This window comes from Gobio gobio, assembly GCF_949357685.1.
Source record: "Gobio gobio genome assembly, chromosome: 22".
In the NCBI taxonomy this organism is placed as follows: domain Eukaryota; kingdom Metazoa; phylum Chordata; class Actinopteri; order Cypriniformes; family Gobionidae; genus Gobio; species Gobio gobio.
Window position 1 is genome coordinate 11,787,959 of NC_137118.1, and position 19,598 is coordinate 11,807,556.

The window sequence follows — 19,598 nt, forward strand, 5'->3', positions numbered from 1 at the left end:
TTGGTCCATTGTCTGTTGTCAGTAGTGTAGCGATGTATCAAGCAAAGCGAATCAATGTTACCTTTAACCCGTTGCAAAATATCAGGGGGACATTTTTTGTATATTCTTAATGAAATGGCAAAATTTTTGAATGCGGAAATTTGCGCCTTTTGTCTATTTCCTACACCATTTTCACAATTTTCCATTTTTTCTACTTTTACAACAAAAGTCAAACAAAATATCAGAAATATTACACACATATATATAATAGTTACAAATATATATAAAAAAATAGATGTTCATGCTTAACTTAAAATATTAAGTTTAGTTAACTGTGTAGTTTGATATTTAAGTTATCTCAACAAATTGTAAGTTGTTACAACTAGCAGAAACATTTTTACAGTATATATATATATATATATATATATATATATATATATACAGACAACACATGTGAATGAACATTTAGGTCTATTTTTAAGGGCAATCAGATGACAATAAGCAACTTCTGGGGTAGGAATTCTTTCTGGATGTGTTATAGGAAATTAAGACTCATCAGAAATTGGAATAAAACTGCTATTTTTGTTGTAGACTGCAAAGTCTGTTTTTTAAATGCCTCCTTTATTCCATCTCTTATATTACATAATATATTACAAACACATATATATATAGGTGTTTGTAATATGTAATATAAGAGATGGAATAAAGGAGGCATTTAAAAAACAGACTTTGCAGTCTACCACAAAAATAGCAGTTTTATTCCAATTTCTGATGAGTCTTAATTTCCTATAACACATCCAGAAAGAATTCCTACCCCAGAAGTTGCTTATTGTCATCTGATTGCCCTTAAAAATAGACCTAAATGTTCATTCACATATGTTGTCTGTTTCTGAAACCAATAGTTAAGCAGTTGCCTGCTCGTGTCGTCTGTTTCAGACTGGTTCAGATCATGATTTAGTGTTAAAAGATGCAAGTAACTTTCATCGTCTTCTGTACTTTTCACCAATGTCTAGATGTAAATAGCTATCTTCCACCCTGCCTTTCTGGAGAAGCTTTTCCACAAACCAAACCACATGATGGGCTTCAGGAAAACACATCTTAGGTTTTGCGCTGCAAATAATCATTACCTGTCACTTTGACTGACTGGGTTGTATATTTTCCGTCATGTTCTATTTTTAACCGTCAGTAAAACATTATAATGCTTGGTAGTTTTTATGTGGCATTAATATTACAAGAACTTCTGTGGCAAGAGCTGTTTTTCTCTTCCCAAGCGCTGCTGTTTTGCGTGTTTTGGCTTTTTCTTCTTTCTATACATAGCTTCACGTTGAGCGCTTATGCTAAAGGTTGAATGCTCCATATGTTGCTGTGGTTGTGACTGTCTCTCACCTAGTTTGGTCTGTCTCTTCCAGGAGCTCAAGGCCAGGTCCCTATCGTCCAGAACATGACTGTGACAGAAGGAGGGATAGCCAACTTGACCTGCCGCGTGGAACACAATGACAACACCTCCCTCCAGTGGTCAAACCCGGCACAACAGACACTCTTCTTTGGGGACAAGAAAGGTGAGTGAGTGATTGCCACTAAACTCACAGGGATTCATATCTTTGTCTTGGGTGTTATCAGGTGGACGAGGGACCTCAGTTGAATGAGATTTTTAATGGAGGAACTTTAAGGGATTGCGCTCTTTTACTACTGCTCAGATTGCGTTGACAGATTGCTGGCAGCGCTAATATCTTGTATAAACTGTGTGAACTCTGTTCCAGAACCTAGTCAGCTCTGTTTTCAGTATTTTAAGGCATCATAGGTGCACAAAGTGTGTTTTAAATTACTTTTGAAACACCTTTATATCAGGAATGCACCTGTGATGATTTAAAATTATATGCCTAAAATACCTTGTTGCGGCCTAATTATTTTAAGTCTATTAAATCCAAGATGGTGGACAAGTTCAGAGAAAAGCTAATTCCAAGATGGTGGATGGACAGAGGGGGAAAAAAATGTAATCCAATATGGCAAGCAGGCTCAGTGAAAACATAAATCTAACATGGTGGATGAGCTCAGTAAAAAAAAGTAAAGGAAAAAATAAATGAATAACTCCAAGAAGGCGGAAAAACTGAGCTCCAATATAGTGGATATGCTGAAAAATAAAATCAAAGATGGTGAACGAAGCAAGAGAAATGCGAGAAAAAGAAGAATTTGCTTCTTTTGAAATCCGTTTTGAATTGAATCCCATTCATATGAGGAGCTCTATTCATATACTGTACAGATTTTTAAAGTTCCATGACATATGGTGGTTTTGGATGAAAGTTTCAGAATCCCTTTTTTTATGTACAAAGATTTACAGCTATATCTCATTGTCTGAGTTAAAGGGTGAATACATCATCTGGATTTTCTTCCACACCGGGCTGGATGTTGTAAAATGGCTTTGTGTTCATGTGTTGTATGATTGCTTGGCTATAAATTCCTGTAGAGAATCAATATTGGTCCCAGCAAAGCTTTATAAGACACACTTTTACCAGTAAACACCCTTAATCAAGAGCAGACGCAAAATCAACAACTAGACAATCTCTCAGACTCCCACACATACAATCATGAGAGCACATGAACGCACACACATGGGAAAGTGGGACAGCAGGTTGATTAATGTTGTGGAATACTAACAGATTACATTTGATAAATGAGGTATGGGAGGTGAGCCCTTTAAAGGACTCTCCACTGCAGCGTTAAAGATATCTACTGTTCCCAGATCAGATCAATACTCGAGCAGGAGCGTTATCACAGGCTCGGCAAATGCCCCGTTCATTATGTCAGCAGAGCTTTTCTTGTGGAAGTAATCATGGGACGTATTCGATACACCCGGCGGATTGGATTTTATAATGATATTGTGGCGCTCCATATCTGAGAATTCCCCAGGTTGTTTGTACGGAGATAATAAATGTCCTTTGATTTATAAAAGATCCATGTGTCAAAGATAGCTTAGTGTTTCCTGGCCCACACAGACTCACACGTGTATGGCGTGATCAAAGAATACATGGAAGGAGAATAACAATTAGCTTTGAATGGCTGATTTATGCATTCAGGTGGTGACTTTGTGTTCAGAGGCAAATGACTTCTATCTCTACATAAAGCCACACAGAGAGAAACATGAAATCCCAATGAGTAATAGAGAGTATGCGTTGACACCACTTTCCCGCCGAAACACGCCCCTTCAGCTGGACTGAGTGGCAAAAAAGCCTTCTGCATGACTGAATTTAATAGGGGAAACTGCGAAATCGTGAGTAAAACAAACGATTATCATTTTAAACTAAAGGTTGGACTCTATACAGTGTTCCTTACAACTTACCAAAGATCCAGTGATCCATGGATATTGACATGCAGCCAGGAATAGTGTTTCCTGACATTTATATGAGCCTGATTTCGATACCGGGAAAATACATAAAGCAAATTTGCCTGTGAAAGCTTTATATTAAATAAATCGTCATATCATCCAGCTTTAAAACTTGTATAGTTTTTGTCCGTGTTTATTTAAAACATCCAATTATACAGAATATAAGAAGGTAAACATTTAATTGATGTGTTGTCAGTACAATATATTGGGTAGTCTATGATTTTACCCCAAAATTCAACTGCAAATCCACCTTGTTTCTGTGAACTGCAGCGATCCATTTGCTTCTCTTTTCTGTAGCTTTCGCAGTCTGTAAAATATACCTCAGATTTCTTGTCAAATCTATTTGTACAGTCAATCTCAAAGCTCTTTCCAGTTTCAAACTGTGTTTTGCGCAGCATTCACGCTGAAAACCAATGCTGCCACTCAGTGGGCGTAACCGCAATCACTCCGGACGACGGTGACGTCACATGCATACCCTCTGTTTAGAATTTCTCCCCAATACAAATGACAATATTATTGATCTGACTGTACTGACGCTGAGAACGTATGAGAACTGCGCTGGACGATGACATATTTTTTATAGAATATAATAGATGATCTTTACAACAGAACTGAATCAACACTGAACTGACTTCAGCTGAACAACATTTTTTTTAGATTTTTTTCCCCAAATCGTGGAGCCCTAATCACAGCCAATCAGAACATATTTAGTGTTGAATATTCAGCAACGAATGTAGCCAATGAGATTTCCCAGGGGGCGGGGCATCTGAATACCTGAGTTCTTAAAGGAATGTTCTGGGTTTCAAAACTTTTGGCATAAAATATATATATATATATTACCATAATAATATTGAATTCATATTACTTTATAACTGTACTTCTTCATTAAATGCAATACATAGCCTACTAGTACTACTAGTAGGGGAGCGCGGGGCACAACCTAACGCGGGGTTAGCTGTAACACGCATGTTCCCTTTCGTTCAGTCACTACGACGTAACGTTAGTGACTAACGAATGGGGGTTTCGCTTAGAAGCCTATCAACTTCGAGTTTTGAGAAAACGCCCAATGGCGTGCCAATGCCATGGGCATGCGGAATTTGCATACGTAACTCCGCCTCACTGCGTGAGTATATAAGGAAGTACGAGGCAATATCGCATTATGTTCTGCTTTCGGAGCCAAGAGTACCTACCTCTTCACTCCTACAGCCTTCTGAGACTCTGTCAGCTTCTTCGAGACGAGCAGCTTTCCAGTCGGTGTTGGTGTGACGGCGCGTTCCAGTGATCGCATACTTCCTGCCTGCTGATCTGCGCAGTGGTCCGTTTGACAGCTGGTGTATGTTTCCCTGGGCGCTTCGGCATCGACTGCGAGGCTTTCCTCTCACAAAAAGAGCTTGCGCGTGGCACGTCTTTTTTCAAGACGGCTCGCCCGTGCACTTCCGGGTGCGATCGATTTTCCGCTGCTGTCTATGGACGCATTCACTGCTCGAGCGTGTTTGGGCTTCAGCACGTTCGGGCAGTGTTTGCGGATGTGTCACGTTTCCATTGCGGGGGCGTGACCATCGCGATGTCGCGGTCGAGACTCAATGATCTCCGTGAGGAGAGAGAGTCCCCTCTGCCACACCCCAATCTACCGTCCCCGAGTGAGATGGTACTTTGGCTGGTGGCCAGGGTGACCTGAGGGCGGTGCTGTGGTATTAAGAACCCCGACGTTCATTCCTCGGGCCACGCCCCCCTCTTATACATCGCTTCCGTGAGTGTTGGATTGAATCTACGGCCCGTCTCTGACGCCCGTTCGTTCAGTTCACGCTCCGGATAGCAGTGAGATGTCGATCGCCGCATCCCAAGGTGGGCTGGAGTCCTTTGGGGATGACGATTAGGTTGTGCTCCGCCTCCGGGTGTGTTAGCACTGCCTGATCTGACCTAAGGTTAACAGCCATGTTATCTCGGGCAGCCGCGAGTCTCGCGCTGGTGTGGAACTCCGCCCAGTCGCGGGTGCTCGTGGTTGCGCGATTGGTTTTTAGGGCCGGCACCCGACAGCTGTTGGGCCCCGCCCCCAATGCCTTTCGCTCCCGGGGTGCATGAGGAGATCACGCGGTCCCGGAAGTCCCCGTGCTTCCCGTGACCGTTTGGTGGCCTCCTCCGCCTTCTCTGCCCTTGATGGGGCCGCGGCCTAGGGTACACTGGGGCCCCCTCCCCCCCACTGTTGAACTCTCTGTTGCGCACTACGGTGTCCACAGAGGGCTTTGACGTGGCGTGGTGTGGCTGTCCTAAGCACCCCCCCCAAAGCCTGTGGGCTCGTCTACTTCGGTGGCGTGGTCCCGCAGAGCTATGGGCAGGCCGCCGCCCCTTTGCACATGCACAAGGGTGGAGCCGACCCAGGGCTCTTCATTGAGCTGCGTGCCGCAACTGACCCCGCCCCCGGGCGGTGAAGGTGGCCACACGCTCCCTGGGTCGGGCGATGTCCACAGCTGTGGTCCGGGAGAACACCTGGCCTTACCTGGTGATGTGGAGGACGTTGAGCGGGCCCGCCTCCTCAACTCACCCATATCCCAGGCTGGCCTCTTCGGCGGCGCGGCTGAGAACTGCGCCCAACAGTTCTCGGCCGCCCCAGAGCAGACTGAGGCTGTAACACGTACTGCCCCGGCGGCCAGCTGCTGCACCAGCCGCCGGCCCAGTCGCCTCAGTCCGCTCGCCGCCGAGGGCGCCCTCCCTCTTCCCGCCCGGCCCCAGCAGCAGCCTTCACCTGGGCCGCGCCGTGGAGGTGGTTGAGGATGTCGCCCAGTCCGCTCCCCAGACTGGTTAAACGCCAGGATGGAGGTGGACAACTCAGAGATGGGTTCCAGTTCTTCCCAGGGGATGGTGGCAGGGCCTCTCCTTCCCCCGGTGAGGGCCGGGGGAAAATCCTTCCGCTGCTGGCCCCCGGGCTAGCAGCGCTTGGGAAGAACTCATGTTCCTGTCTCTGAGCACCCAGAGACCGGTGACGGCAGTGCGCGCCACCCTCGGGTCTCGCCACTCTCGTCCCTCTCTGTCGCCAGCCCCCTGGCAGAGCAGACCCCAGTGGAACGCGAGTCCTTCCCAGGCAGACCCAGCCTTGGCATTGCTCTGTCCAGTACGCGCCCTCCGCGCCTACGTAGACATGACGCAGTGTTTCAGGACCTCAGACCAGCTCTTTGTCTGTTATGGTGGAGAGCGGAAGGGAAGTGCTCTCATAAAGCAAAGGCTGTCTCACTGGATAGTGGACACCATTGCTTTGGCTTACCAGCAGCAAGGCCGACCATGTCCCCTTGGAGTGAAGGCACACTTCACCGGAGTGTGGCCTCCTCTTGGGCTCTAGCGCATGGCGCCTCGCTAGCAGACATCTGCAGAGCTGCAGGCTGGGCGACACCCAACACATTCGCCAGATTCTACAATCTCCGAGTGGAGCCAGTGTCCGACTATGTACTCGCCCCCCCGAGGGGCCGGTGATGGGCCAGGCTCAGGTGTCTTCGCTTGCTAGCCACTCCACTCCACGGACTGGATACGTGCGATATTTTCCTCAGGTGAGCTCCCCGAGAGCCCTGAGCTCCTCCAGCACTGTCGACGCCGACATCAGTTCAGTCTGCCCTTTCGAGCCCAGACCCTCATGTCCGGCCAGGTGCCCCATGTGCATGGTTCCCTCCGGCGACCCCCACATGTGTATTTCACCGTAAGTCTCCGCAGTGAGCGGGTTTCTTCCCTTGGCGTGTCCCCGCCACCCCTAGGGTTAAAAATCCACCTTCGGCTGGTACCCTAGAGATCTTCCATATGCAACCCTCAGCGGGTCATATGTGTCTCTTAAGTCCTCCCCACGGGTAGGCATTTTTTGGCATTCCCTCACTGGGATATGCTTCCCAGTGTACCTTGGTATTCCTGTGTTAAGTGGGAGTCCTTCGTCCGTACTAGTCTTACGACAGGGTACTCACACTTACGCAGGGCGCTGGAAGACAGCTGAGTGGCGGGATTATATTGGGACCCCCATTCGTTAGTCACTAACGATACGTCGTAGTGACTGAACGAAAGGGAACGTCTCGGTTACGGATGTAACCCTCGTTCCCTGAGGAGGGAACGGAGACGTAACGTCCCCTTGCCACATCAGCTGTGCTACCTGGAACGCAGGAGTTCAGTTTTGGCTCCTCAAGCAGGTAACATAATGCGATATTGCCTCGTACTTCCTTATATACTCACGCAGTGAGGCGGAGTTACGTATGCAAATTCCGCATGCCCATGGCATTGGCACGCCATTGGGCGTTTTCTCAAAACTCGAAGTTGATAGGCTTCTAAGCGAAACCCCCATTCGTTAGTCACTAACGTTACGTCTCCGTTCCCTCCTCAGGGAACGAGGGTTACATCCGTAACCGAGACGTTTTAACCCTTTCCACACATACCAGAATGACGAAACTTAGTGTATTTACTAGTTGCCATATCAACATTATTTAGAGAAAAAATAGCGCCAGAATTAAAAAATCTCTGGAAGATATTGCTGAACATGTATTTAACCATAGCAAAAGTAAATTTCTTACTTTAGTTTAGTTTTTCATCTCTGTTTTTTGTGTTTATTTAAAATAAGACAAATCCGATATTATTTTAATCTTATATCTGTTATTTAACAGTTGAGATCGTTCTTTAATGCTGATCTAACCAGCAGAAGACACGAGCAGCGGTTTAAATCCCAGTTGCACAGGTGGGGTGTGTTGTAATGCCGCGTTCCAGGCAACCCGTAACCCGTGTTTTTCCAACCTTCTACCCGTGAAAGTGGACTGGAACGGCAGCCAAACCCGTGACTTCCCACCCGTGAACTCGTACTAGATCGATGTACTCACAGTTACGGGTTTTGACGTCACATAGCCCGCGAAGCAACAATGGCAGCCCCCTACGGATGCGGTGTTTATGAAACAAATATACAAATAACGTAAAATAAAAGGTATAACAGCTTTTCTTGCCGTCTGCGCTGTTTTTCTCCTCCGTTTCCCTCAAATAAGCAAGGAGTAAGCACCTTTGGCGATAGAAATGATTGTAAATGAGCATACACCCCGTACGGTCTGACATGCTTTGTTTACATCTAACTACCACACAATTCCTTGCGCTCAGGCAGTTTGGCGTGACTTTGCCTGGAACACTACAAAGTCGTGAGTCGTGGTTTGAAGTTGTAATTTACGGGCTCAAAAACCTGCCTGGAACGCAGCATAACACTGCGTCACAATGAGCCCCTATTAGAACTATGCCATTATAGTCTATACTTTTATGATTTTTTTTGAGAAACCATGAGAAAAAGGTGAATAATGACTGAGAGTTAATGTTCAGAAATGATTAATTATTATTATGTTTTGAATTATGCTGTATAGCTGTATTTAGCGATGTGTTTGTAGTCAAACTCAAAAATGCTAATATTTTTAATGATTAAAAAATGCAATTATTTTATTTAAAAAATGTAATAATTGCATTTTATTGACAAAATATTTTAGTTTGTCTTGTATATCTTTTTGATTATATCAGGTAACATTTTAAGCTGTTATTTGGTCATGTTACAACGTGCCCCATAATGTACCCCGCACCTATGGGGCATGTTTTTACATTTCACTTCCATTCTTTCGGGGTAAATAAAAAAAAAAGTATACACTGTATTAATGAAACAAAACCACATAATTGTACTAGACATGTGTGCAATTAATGTGGGAAAAAATACATACTCTGAACCCCAATTGGATTTACACAAACTGAGAAAGTCAAAAAGCGTTAGGTTGTGCCCCGCTCCACCCCTATATTAATACCACATATATTGCCTTTTTTAAGCAGACATTTGAAGCTCATATTTGGTTAAAGCACTTATATGAATTATTGTTGTTTATAGCTTTTTTCTGTGTGGATGAACTTCAGGTTGTGCACAAATGTAATTCCTATATCACATATTATGCGAAAATTACCATAATAATATTGCATTCATATTACTTTATAACTGTACTTCTTCATTAAATGCAACACATAGCCTACTAGTACTACTAGTATGTGGTTTGGGACAAATCTACGATGTAACTCGCATTAGATTAGATTAGATTAAGTTTGATAATTTTCTGGGTTCATTGACATTAAGCCACAAATGCTGTTGATAGAGCTTAGGAGGTTAGGTTTCAGGCTTGTGGGTGGAAATTATATAACAGGTTCTTTTGCACTTCCATATGTTTTCATTAGCTCTTGTAATACCCCACTAATTGTTAACGCTTGAATATTTTGTGTCACAGAGGATGACAGCATATTCCTCGGCTCTGTAATTTAAATCCTCACCTTGACCCAGCACTCATCCTACACCTGCCTGTTTTTCTGCATCAGTCTATAGTTAATTTGTGCAGATATGATCTCACGCTGAGCCAGCACAGCGTTTCCCACAATTACATTCTCCTGAAGCAGGCTCTGCGGGAGGAACTTTGTGATTGGCCGAGCAGCACCTGCGAGAATGTCCATGTGTGTTTTTATCTGTGCGGGAGAGGAGGGTTGTTTGGATATGCAGTGTTGACTGCAATAAGGTGTGTAGACTAAGTCACTCGACCGCGAGGATGTGCTTTTCATGCCAGAGCGAGGGCTTAATTATTTACACTATGAGCTTCAGATCCAACTGAAAAAGTTTCACATTTGGGAAACAGTGTAATAAGAAACACATCACGAGCGGAGGAGAGGAGACGATAACGGGGGGTTGTGAAATCCGCCTGCTAGGGTAGGGATGGCGTCTGATTTGATTTAGAGCTTGGCGCAATCTAGCTGAACCAGGTGGAAATGTCTCTAGTTTGTACCAGGAGCTGGTTGAATAGTTTATCCCTGCAAGCTGTCAGTCTATCTGATCTCAGTCCTGACAGAAAACATCAATCACTCAGGTACTCGCAAATGTAATTGTCTGTCACGCCATATGGATCAAACCATTGGTCTATTGTGTTTAAGTTTTGGCTCTTCTTAACCACCATAGACATTGAGGGGGACAAGTCCCCCCGAATAATTAGAAATGGCCAAATTGTCCCCCCCAATATTTGATATTTTTGATGCTGCTCTGCTGTACTCCATTACACAGCACACTGTTTGTTGCTAGGATGACATAAGTTAAATGTTAAATTTTTAGGTTGGTCTGCCTCAGCGGTCTAACAGCGCTCGTCACTGTCAGAATGCAAGTATAGGTCTCTGCAGGAAAGTAATAGGAGTAACTAGATCAGTGGGCGAGTTTTTCACTGCGTTACCTGATTTGCCCCCGTCACAGTGTGGGTAGGGTTTAGGGGCGGGTCGAGTGAAGGAGAACATTTTCATTGCATGATTTATAAACACCCATCAGTTTGAAAACACACATACTCACTTTTGTTCCGCAAAGACCCCATACTCTCAGAATGAGTGAGATAGCCAATCAAATCAAAGAAGGCGGGGCTTAATGTTTAAAACACCTAAAACACTTTAGTTATAGCAGTGAAAGAGTGAGTCGTAAGATGTAAGTAGCTAAACATTTAATATTTGACAACTGCTTTACGATAAAAATGTTCAGTGACCAACAGTAATATCGAGTGATGCAAACTACTTGATATTTGTAATGAAAATGATTTATGTAAATCATAACTGAATTTGATGTGACAAGAAACGTTTAGCATTTTTAAATATTAGGCAGACGAAAATAAGAGTGAATTTTGCATATTTAAAAATAAAATAAAATTGTGCATATGGTTTACTTTATAACTACAATAGAACTGGAACTTTTACCGTTCTAATTTATTTTTCTTTATTTCCTTAAATCCCTTTTAACCCTTTAATAATTGAATTCGAAAGAGTGCGCGCTCCGTGGGTGTGGTCGCATTACCGGATAATGAAGTGGCTCACGGGTGACTGACATCTATCTCTTTTCAAACAGATTACATAAACACAGAATATTTGTTTTTGATTTGGTTTACATTGTTTAAAACCTAACATTTCAACGTTTCTTTAGACATATGTCTCATGTTTGTGAGACAAGTATTCACTGAGCTAGAGTTCCTTTTCTGAAGACTATCTGAATGAACGTCTTTGACAGAGAGGCTGCAGATTGCGCATCATGTTTGTTTTCTTTATTTTGCAAAAAGCTAAACATTTTGTTTTTATTGTGACTGTACACAAAAAAAGATAGAAACTTAACATATTATAATGATGTATAACACTTGCCTGAATGGTAAAAAACGACAGAGTAATTTGAGTCTCTTTGGCACTGATAAGAAAAAAAACGCCGGCGCGACCGCCGACTCGAGGGGGTTAAATAAGCCAATAAGACCAATACCCCCACCCTAACCCCCCACCCCACTCAAAAAAAAAAGACATGATTACGGTCTTAGTAAAAAATATTCTTAGTTCTAAAAAAATAAAAGCCTGGTCATACCAAGACGAATGTCAAGGACGGCTGTTAATGCGCTTGTTTAAACCATCAAAAACATTCGTAAGCCACCAATTTGGGGAATAATCTAATTGTTTTTTCCAGATATAAAATGGTGGTTGCGATTTTTAAGGCAATTACAAAAAAAAAATGGTTTGTAATATTTCACTGTAAAATAAAACTATTTTAAAATATAGGGTTAGGATTAGTCAAAAATGCCAACATAACAGAACATAAAAAATGTCCCTTTTGTCTCATCTTACTCCAAAACATATTAGATAACACTTTAAATAATGAATTTAAACATTTTGAATAATTAATTTCAACTATTACTCTCCCCATCCATTGTCATGCAAAGCATTCTGGGAATTCGAAGTCCCTTGGTCAGTTTCAGTTAATGCAAATGGAAATGATTCATGTGGTCCTAACAAAAAATGCATTAAATAAACATCTATTTTACAAATTTGAGTGGATTACGTTTTTTAAATTGTGTAGGATTTGCTCATTATAATAGAAAAAGCCGGGAGGAAAATCCTGTTTTTGAAGTGTGAAGTCAGGATGAGTTTGTTCCTCTACTCAAAGGAGCAGTTTGTTGATTGCTACACTTGTTATGATTTATGTACCAAGTTTTGAGGTCGGTATGGTGATTTAAGTGTTTCATGAGTGTTTTTTGACTCATGAGTGTTTATACAATGAGATGTCAAATTTTTTGGCTTAAGACAACAAGCACTTTTTATCTCCATGCACATTTCATATAGAAAACCTGACTCAAGCACATAATTTTAAGCAATATAAAATGGTGTAAACAAAGGGAACAATTTGCATAGAGCTCTTTTTAGTTGATGCAAATTAAGATGTCTTTTAAGTCTTAATCTAAATAGATAATTGTTACAATGACGGAAATTTGTAAGTCATGAATCACGTTTTTTGTTGTTGTAAAATATTAAAATCCTAATATAAATAAATAAATAAACAAACATAAATATAGAAAGTCTGTCAGCCTGTAGCCCTTTTTTAATGTTTGCCTGTTGGTCTCCCAGCAGTTTTGTCCCTCATGTCACTCAGTGATGGGTGTGTGAGGTGTGTGTGTGGGAAAAGTACTCCATTGTGCTGCTCTTTACAGGTTTTGGTTAGTTTTGCAGCCTCAAGGAAAGTGAAAATGAGGGAAGGGAGATAGGGAGATTTCAGACATTTTTTGCATGGCCAAAGGAGGTTTGTGGGAAATATTTACAGCTGCTATTTTTTTTTTATCATCTGCCAGTAAAAACCCATAGAGTCCATGCACAGGTGCAGTTGTGCGTTCTCAACAAATGGCACTGAGGCTAATCACTGTGCTGCCTCAATTACGCATGTGTTCTGTACATGTGAGGTTATCCACCGTCCCACACCTCTCTCTCGCTCGAAAGTGATGTTGGAGGGACAAGGTGCCCTTGAGAAAGAAACGTAATTACTAGAGGAAAGAGTGTGTGGCTGTAGACCACAGGCCTTCACTTCCTCCTCCTCTGTCTTTCGATCCCACTGCGCTGATTTTTGCCACATTCTCAAACAGACACAACAGAGAGAAAATGAGCAGGATAATTCCTCTCGGCATCTACAGGTGCTCCATTATTCTCCCTCTGCCAGTTCACATTATTATTCCTTGCATCTCTTTCTTTGTGTTTCTGCTCCATTTTTTAATTGCTTTGCACGTGTGCACGGCTCTTGGTTTGTAACTGGATGTGTATGTGATACAAGACACCTTAAAAACGAGTTGTTTGGTGCAGGGCTGCAAGTCTTGCAGGAAAAAGTACCTGCTTAAAGTGGTCCACCAGGCCTAGCTGAATTTGGAAACATGATTAACCAGCTCAACCAAGCATCTATTCGCTTAGCCAAGGAGGTCTAGCTGCTACAACTAGGTAGACCTAGAGCTTGTGTCAGGTTTTTAACCTGGGGTCTGGCTATAGATGTATATGTGACGAGCAGGGCGGGGCCAAAAGCCGTGGGAGTGGAGCAAGTCCTATGGAAGAGCTCCGGAAGGAGAAGTTCCAACAGTAAAGGACGCGAGAGGACCAGGCCTGGGACATTTATGCTGTTGTTTTGTCTTAGTTTATGTGTCATTATTTTATAATGTTTCCTGGGGTCCACTTATAATGTTAGTATGATTTTTACATTTAAAAAAATATAATTTAGAAATAAAAGGCATTTTTTCAACCCTCATTTTAGCTCTCTGATTTAAATGGGCGTGTCTGCTGTGAGACTTCAAGTGTTGATTATAGCATTATATTGGATGATAATACATGAAAGGTTGCATTGATGAACACTGAAGCCGATCACATGCATGAATGCAGTGATCTCATCATTAAAACTTGATTTCTGCACTCTCACGAATGCTTTCATCATAATTAACAGTGCAAACACAAGGTACATTTTGTTTTGATTATTACGGGAGTTTTGGTGCGAGTCCAGAACTCAGTCACTGATAAACTTGTTTGATTGAGAGCTCCAGCGATTGAAGGGAGCTTTCTTTGATCGTTTTCTATATATAATTTAAGCAGAGTTTAAATAAAAGATTATTCTCATCCTACTAAGAGAAACAATGTCAAGTTGAAGTCACTGGTTTGATTTACTGACACATAGACAAAGAAAATCTGATAGTACATGAATCATTGATCAGAAATCACTGGTCACAGATCAGGCATTAGAATTAACAGTTACTTACATGTAGTTGTGGCAATACTTTCGAGTCCATATCGTAAAAGTCTTTTTGCGAAGCCTGCACCGAAATTGCTGACTGATTTACTAAAGAATCCACAGCGAAATGTACTGAATACAAATAAATCATTTTCAAAAGAGTACTGAGACATTCACATTGTTGAAAATAAATAACATCATTCCTAGCATTAGGATCCTTTGGAAGGTAATGTTATTTGTAGTACATCCTGTATTGCTCTTCTCTCCTCGTCATCTCACTAACACACCAGTGGGCGGGACCAAAGTTGTGATGATGAAGTAGGCATTTATTTTCATCTGAGGAGGAGGTCTTTCACCTATCTATTATAGATTGGCACATTCCCAAATGAGCCGTTTTCTGAGCTTGGTTTCAATAAGTTTTCAGTTTTGAAACTTAAAGGATATTCTTATAGTATGATTACCTCTTATATGTCAAAAGGAAAATTTGATTTCTCAGTTCATGACCCCTTTAAAGTTACGTTGGTTGAATGTTCGCCGGTTCCCGCCTCGTCCTTACATTTGAATTTAGTATCATTCCATTCTACATTATAAAAAAATGGCCATAAATCATCAGACTAATCACAAAATAGACATTTATAGCACAATGGATGAAAAATAGAAGCGGGGCCCTCTCAAGGGAATCATTATACAGTATTTGAGGGACTTTTTTGTAGAGCTATTATTCAAGAATGGCTACACAGTGAATTTCTCTCAGTAAAATTTCAAACATGTCATTTGTTGTTAGCATTAGTGTAACTAGCGTAGCACTATTGGCTTCAGGCCGTTCTGTTTCTGTGGTGTGTGGCATTGATACACAGCTGTATCTCAATACATCTTTCATTGCTTTTTCTCTGGCTGTCTGTCTTTTTCTCCCGACTTCTCTTTCTTTTCTCCCTCTCTTTTTCATTCTCTTTTATCCATCTTTCAGTCCTATGAATAAAATTAGCTTCTCTCGCTACAAAATTTCTTCAGTGTTCATTCCACAGCGAGAGACCTGAAGAGAGCGGGAGCGAGGAAAGTGTGATGGAGAAGAAGCGTGCCATCTTTCTATTCATCTATCTATCTGGCCCTTCCTGGCCTTGTCGGGCGTTAACACTGTGTGTAATGGTGCATCATCAGCCAAATCCCTCTCCATTTAAAAATACAATTTTATGGCTCTACGGCATCTGTTTATTACAAATATGGGTTTATTATGAGCCGAGACCTCATTTATTTCCAGCCTGACTCGTGTCGATGCATCGCCCCATTCTTACTCTTTCTCTCACTCACTTTTCCTCTCTCTTATTCACCCTGAAATTGATTGACTGTTTAATTCGACATTTAGCAGCTCACGGAGAGTTCAGCTATCTCTATAGTTCTCTCGAGGACTCCAGCAGTTTTCCGCTGCTCAATATTTCTGCTCGCTGAAAGCGCATCAATACCCACAATTCCTCCCGTTCTCTTCACCTTCGACCTCGCACAGTCTGACCACTCTCGAATTACATCTTAACGAGATTCGTGTGCTCACCAGACCAACAAATTAGCTAATTTAGAATAAGTGTTATGGCATATTACACAGAAATAATGCACCGAATACCCATTAACCATGTGCGAATATGTGTCCATTTGCTCATTTAAATGTGGACCTCATCCTGCTTTGTCTTTTTCATCAATATGAAAGTGCACAATTGTATATATAAGTCATACTTTACACCGATGACTCACCTCGCCTGACCTATCAAGCTGTTTCAGTATAGGTGAATGTGATCGTCACACTGGTGAAGGAGTAACTTCTCTCCATGTTTGTGCGTTTGAGGTGTTTGTTGCAGTTATTCCTCACAGTTGGACACACAGATCGATGGGAGAAAAGTGGCTCCCTGAGTTCACGCTGGGATGAACTGGTTCAGAGTAATGGCAACCGCAACACGATGATCGCCACAAGCAATTAGTATCATCTTGTGAATTGTTGAAAGTGTAATATTGCTTTGATTTTTCTTATGTTATGTGTCATCTGAAAAGACTTTGCAATGACACCCCCCCCCTCCTCTCCTTTGATCTACATTTTATAATAAGGATAAGATAAGCGAGAAAGTTCAGCCTCATGTCAGTCAAAACCTAACTTTTTCTTCAGCAGAATACAAAAGATGTTTTGAAGAACATTGAAGTCCAAACAACTCTGGACCCTAGTGACTTACATTGTATTGACAAAAACTAAAAAAAGAGAGAGAGAAAAAGAAAAGACCTAAAGTCTTACAGGTTTGAAATGTTGCAAGCTTGACATGAGGGTAAGGTTTCTGCCTATTTTCATAAAGTTGCAATTGTGATATATAAAGTCACAATTACAAGAAAAAAGAGGCAATCGGTAAATATCTCAATTATGAAATACACTTACAATAATAAGAAATAATCACAATTAATATATATATACACCGATCAGGCATAACATACTGACAGGTGAAGTGAATAACACTTGTTATCTCTTCATCACGGCACCTGTTAGTGGGTGGGATATATTAGGCAGCAAGTGAATCTTTTGTTCTCAAAGTTGATGTGTTAAGGTCCTTTCACACGGGATGCGATTTTGACACGCAAATAATTTGCGCAATGGTTTTAATTTTTGATCAGCTGTTTGTGTAATGAGTGCTTCCAAACCAAACGCGGATGTGCTGTGGCGAAAAACTCTCGAATGTTTATATTTTTCCGTTTCGATGTTGATTTTTTTTTTTAACTCTCGCAGCGGCAGAAAAGGCTTAAACCAATCACATACAAGGAAACAAATGTCACAAATTGTCCAGTTGATGTCAGTAGCTATTCAATCAACAAAATTCAACATTAACCTTTGCCAGGTATCGCATTCTCATGAGATTACAGCTGTAGTTGTAGTTACATCTGTACAGCTGCAGCTGCGTTTGCCCACTGTAGGCTACAGACAACGATATCATAACCCTTTGAGTTAAAACTTGTTGATTTTTTTCTAAATTGAATTGTGTCCGCGACTATAGAAAGTGAATGTGTTTCCGACAGTACGACTGTGGTACTTAAATGTTTACATTGTGACTCAAATGGAAACATTGCTGGAAACACAGCTGCTCCAGATCAATTGGTTCCATGAAGTGTGTGTTTGTCTCGTCAGATGTGGTGCTACTGTCTCAGGAGGAGCTCCTCAAATTGTCCCACGGACATTTGAAAGTAAATGCGGAACCGGCCATGATAAAGTTTTAGCTCCTGTACAAGATTAGCATACTCCCCTTCAGACCCTCTGTTCTTTAAGACTGGGTGTACCCAAAACCTTCTTCTCTGTCTTTTAAATAAAATGAAAAGCTTGTCCTCACTGGATGATGAAGTGTCCGTGTTTTCTCAGCTGATGTGGCTGATGTGAATGGTTTTGACGCAAACTATTCGCACGCAAAATATTAGTTTCTCCGCTTCGCTTTTCCGTTACGCGTCTGGTGTGAAAGGGCCTTTAGAAGCAGGAAAAATGGCCAATCGTAAGGATTTGAGTGAGTTTGACAAGGTCCAAATTGTGATGGTTAGACTATTGGGTCAGAGCATCTCCTAAAATGCAGCTCTTGTGGGGTGTTCCCGGTATGCAGTGGTCAGTATCTATCAAAAGTGGTCCAAGGAAGAAACAGTGGTGAACCGGCGACAGGGTCATGGGCGGCCAAGGCTCATTTATAAATGTGGGGAGTGAAGGCTGGCCCATGTGGTCTGAAGAGACGAGCTACTGTAGCTCAGATTGCTCAAGAAGTTAATGCTGGTTCTGATAGAAAGGTGTCAGAATGCAGTTTGTTGGCTATGGCCTTTTTCAGCAGGATAATGCGCCCTGCTACAATGCAATACAATGGTTCAGGAGTGGTTCGAGGAGCACAACAACGAGTTTGAGGTGTTGACCTGGCCTCCAAATTCCCCAGATCTCAATCCAATCGAGCATCTGTGGGATGTGCTGAACAAACAAGTCCGATCCATGGAGGCCCCACCTCACAATTTACAGGACTTAAAGGATCTGCTGCTAAAATCTTAGTGCTAGATACCACAGCACACCTTCAGGGTTCAGGGCTGTTTTGGCAGCAAAATGAGGACAAACACAATATTAGGATACATAAGTGGTCATAATGTTATGCCTGATCGGTGTATGTATATATATTTTTTTCACTCTGAGGCCCGCTAGCTCAATCAATCATCCATCCATTTTTCAATCTGCGCTGGCCCAGCATAATGTATACAGGTATACATGTATTTAATTATTAAATTGTTTAATTACGGTTAAACCTGTGTATATTCCATGGCCGAGTCCAAAATAAATCTTTTCATTACTACTGGAGCTGCCAGTTTTCTACGTTTCAAATAATTATTAAACAGTAAGCACAAACTATGCTAAAACGGCAGCCCTTGCGGCGCACTCCTTCAAGTGGACTATATTAGGGAATAGTGAATGAGGATATAGGGGGCGATTTCGGACACAGCATAGGACTCTGAAATCGCCCCCTATACCCTTAAATAGAGTACTATTTGAGGGGACAGCCATTTGTAGTGGTGTCCGAAACAATAGTGGACGTTATCGAGTGCACTCATTCAATGCCACATTGCACCGCATAACGAGTGTACAGCCGATGTACACTCAACGGCTGTCCGAATTCGCTGACTCGTTTTCATTCACTCCTTCAACTGAAATGTATTAGGGGATGGGCAAGTGACTTGAACACTTGAAAACTACTTTCCGAGCTCACTGCCAAAGGAGTATACTTAGAAAGGCTTGCACGCTCAACTGTGCACGAGACGGAGCAGAACACAGAAAGTGATACACACGGGCCTTTAAATTAAACAAGGCAGAGAAACAGAACTGTGACAGTGAAAGTATTTCAATGTAAAATAACTTGAATAAGTTCAAAAGAACAGCATTTGTTTGAAAAAGAAATAATTTGTAACATTATAAATGTGTTTACTTTTGATTAAATTAACTCTTCCTTACTGAATAAAAGTATTCATTTCATTGTCTATATATTAAATTATCCGTTAATGTATATCTGCTAAAGGATAATTCTAGGATGCGGTCCCTTTAAGAAGTCTGGATACTTTATTGTGGTGTATGATTGTTTCTTTTTGGAAGTATACACTATGACCTCAGACTGTGAGTTTGGGGAAAGTTACATCTCAAACGAGGGGCAT

General features: G+C 41.9%; 1 protein-coding gene across 3 annotated transcripts in view; it reads left to right on the forward strand.

Annotated features, from left to right (window-relative positions):
- cadm2a (cell adhesion molecule 2a) overlaps window positions 1–19,598 on the forward strand; it is a 633,556-nt gene that overhangs the window by 510,743 nt on the left and 103,215 nt on the right. For 2 of the 3 annotated variants that reach the window (XM_079803775.1, XM_079803776.1), the window contains exon 2: window positions 1,370–1,538. In XM_079803775.1, the coding sequence (XP_079659901.1) occupies window positions 1,421–1,538 (118 nt within the window). In that variant the 5' untranslated portion in view covers window positions 1,370–1,420. The remainder of the gene's footprint in view (window positions 1–1,369; window positions 1,539–19,598) is intronic. The other variant, XM_079803774.1, reaches the window with a different exon arrangement.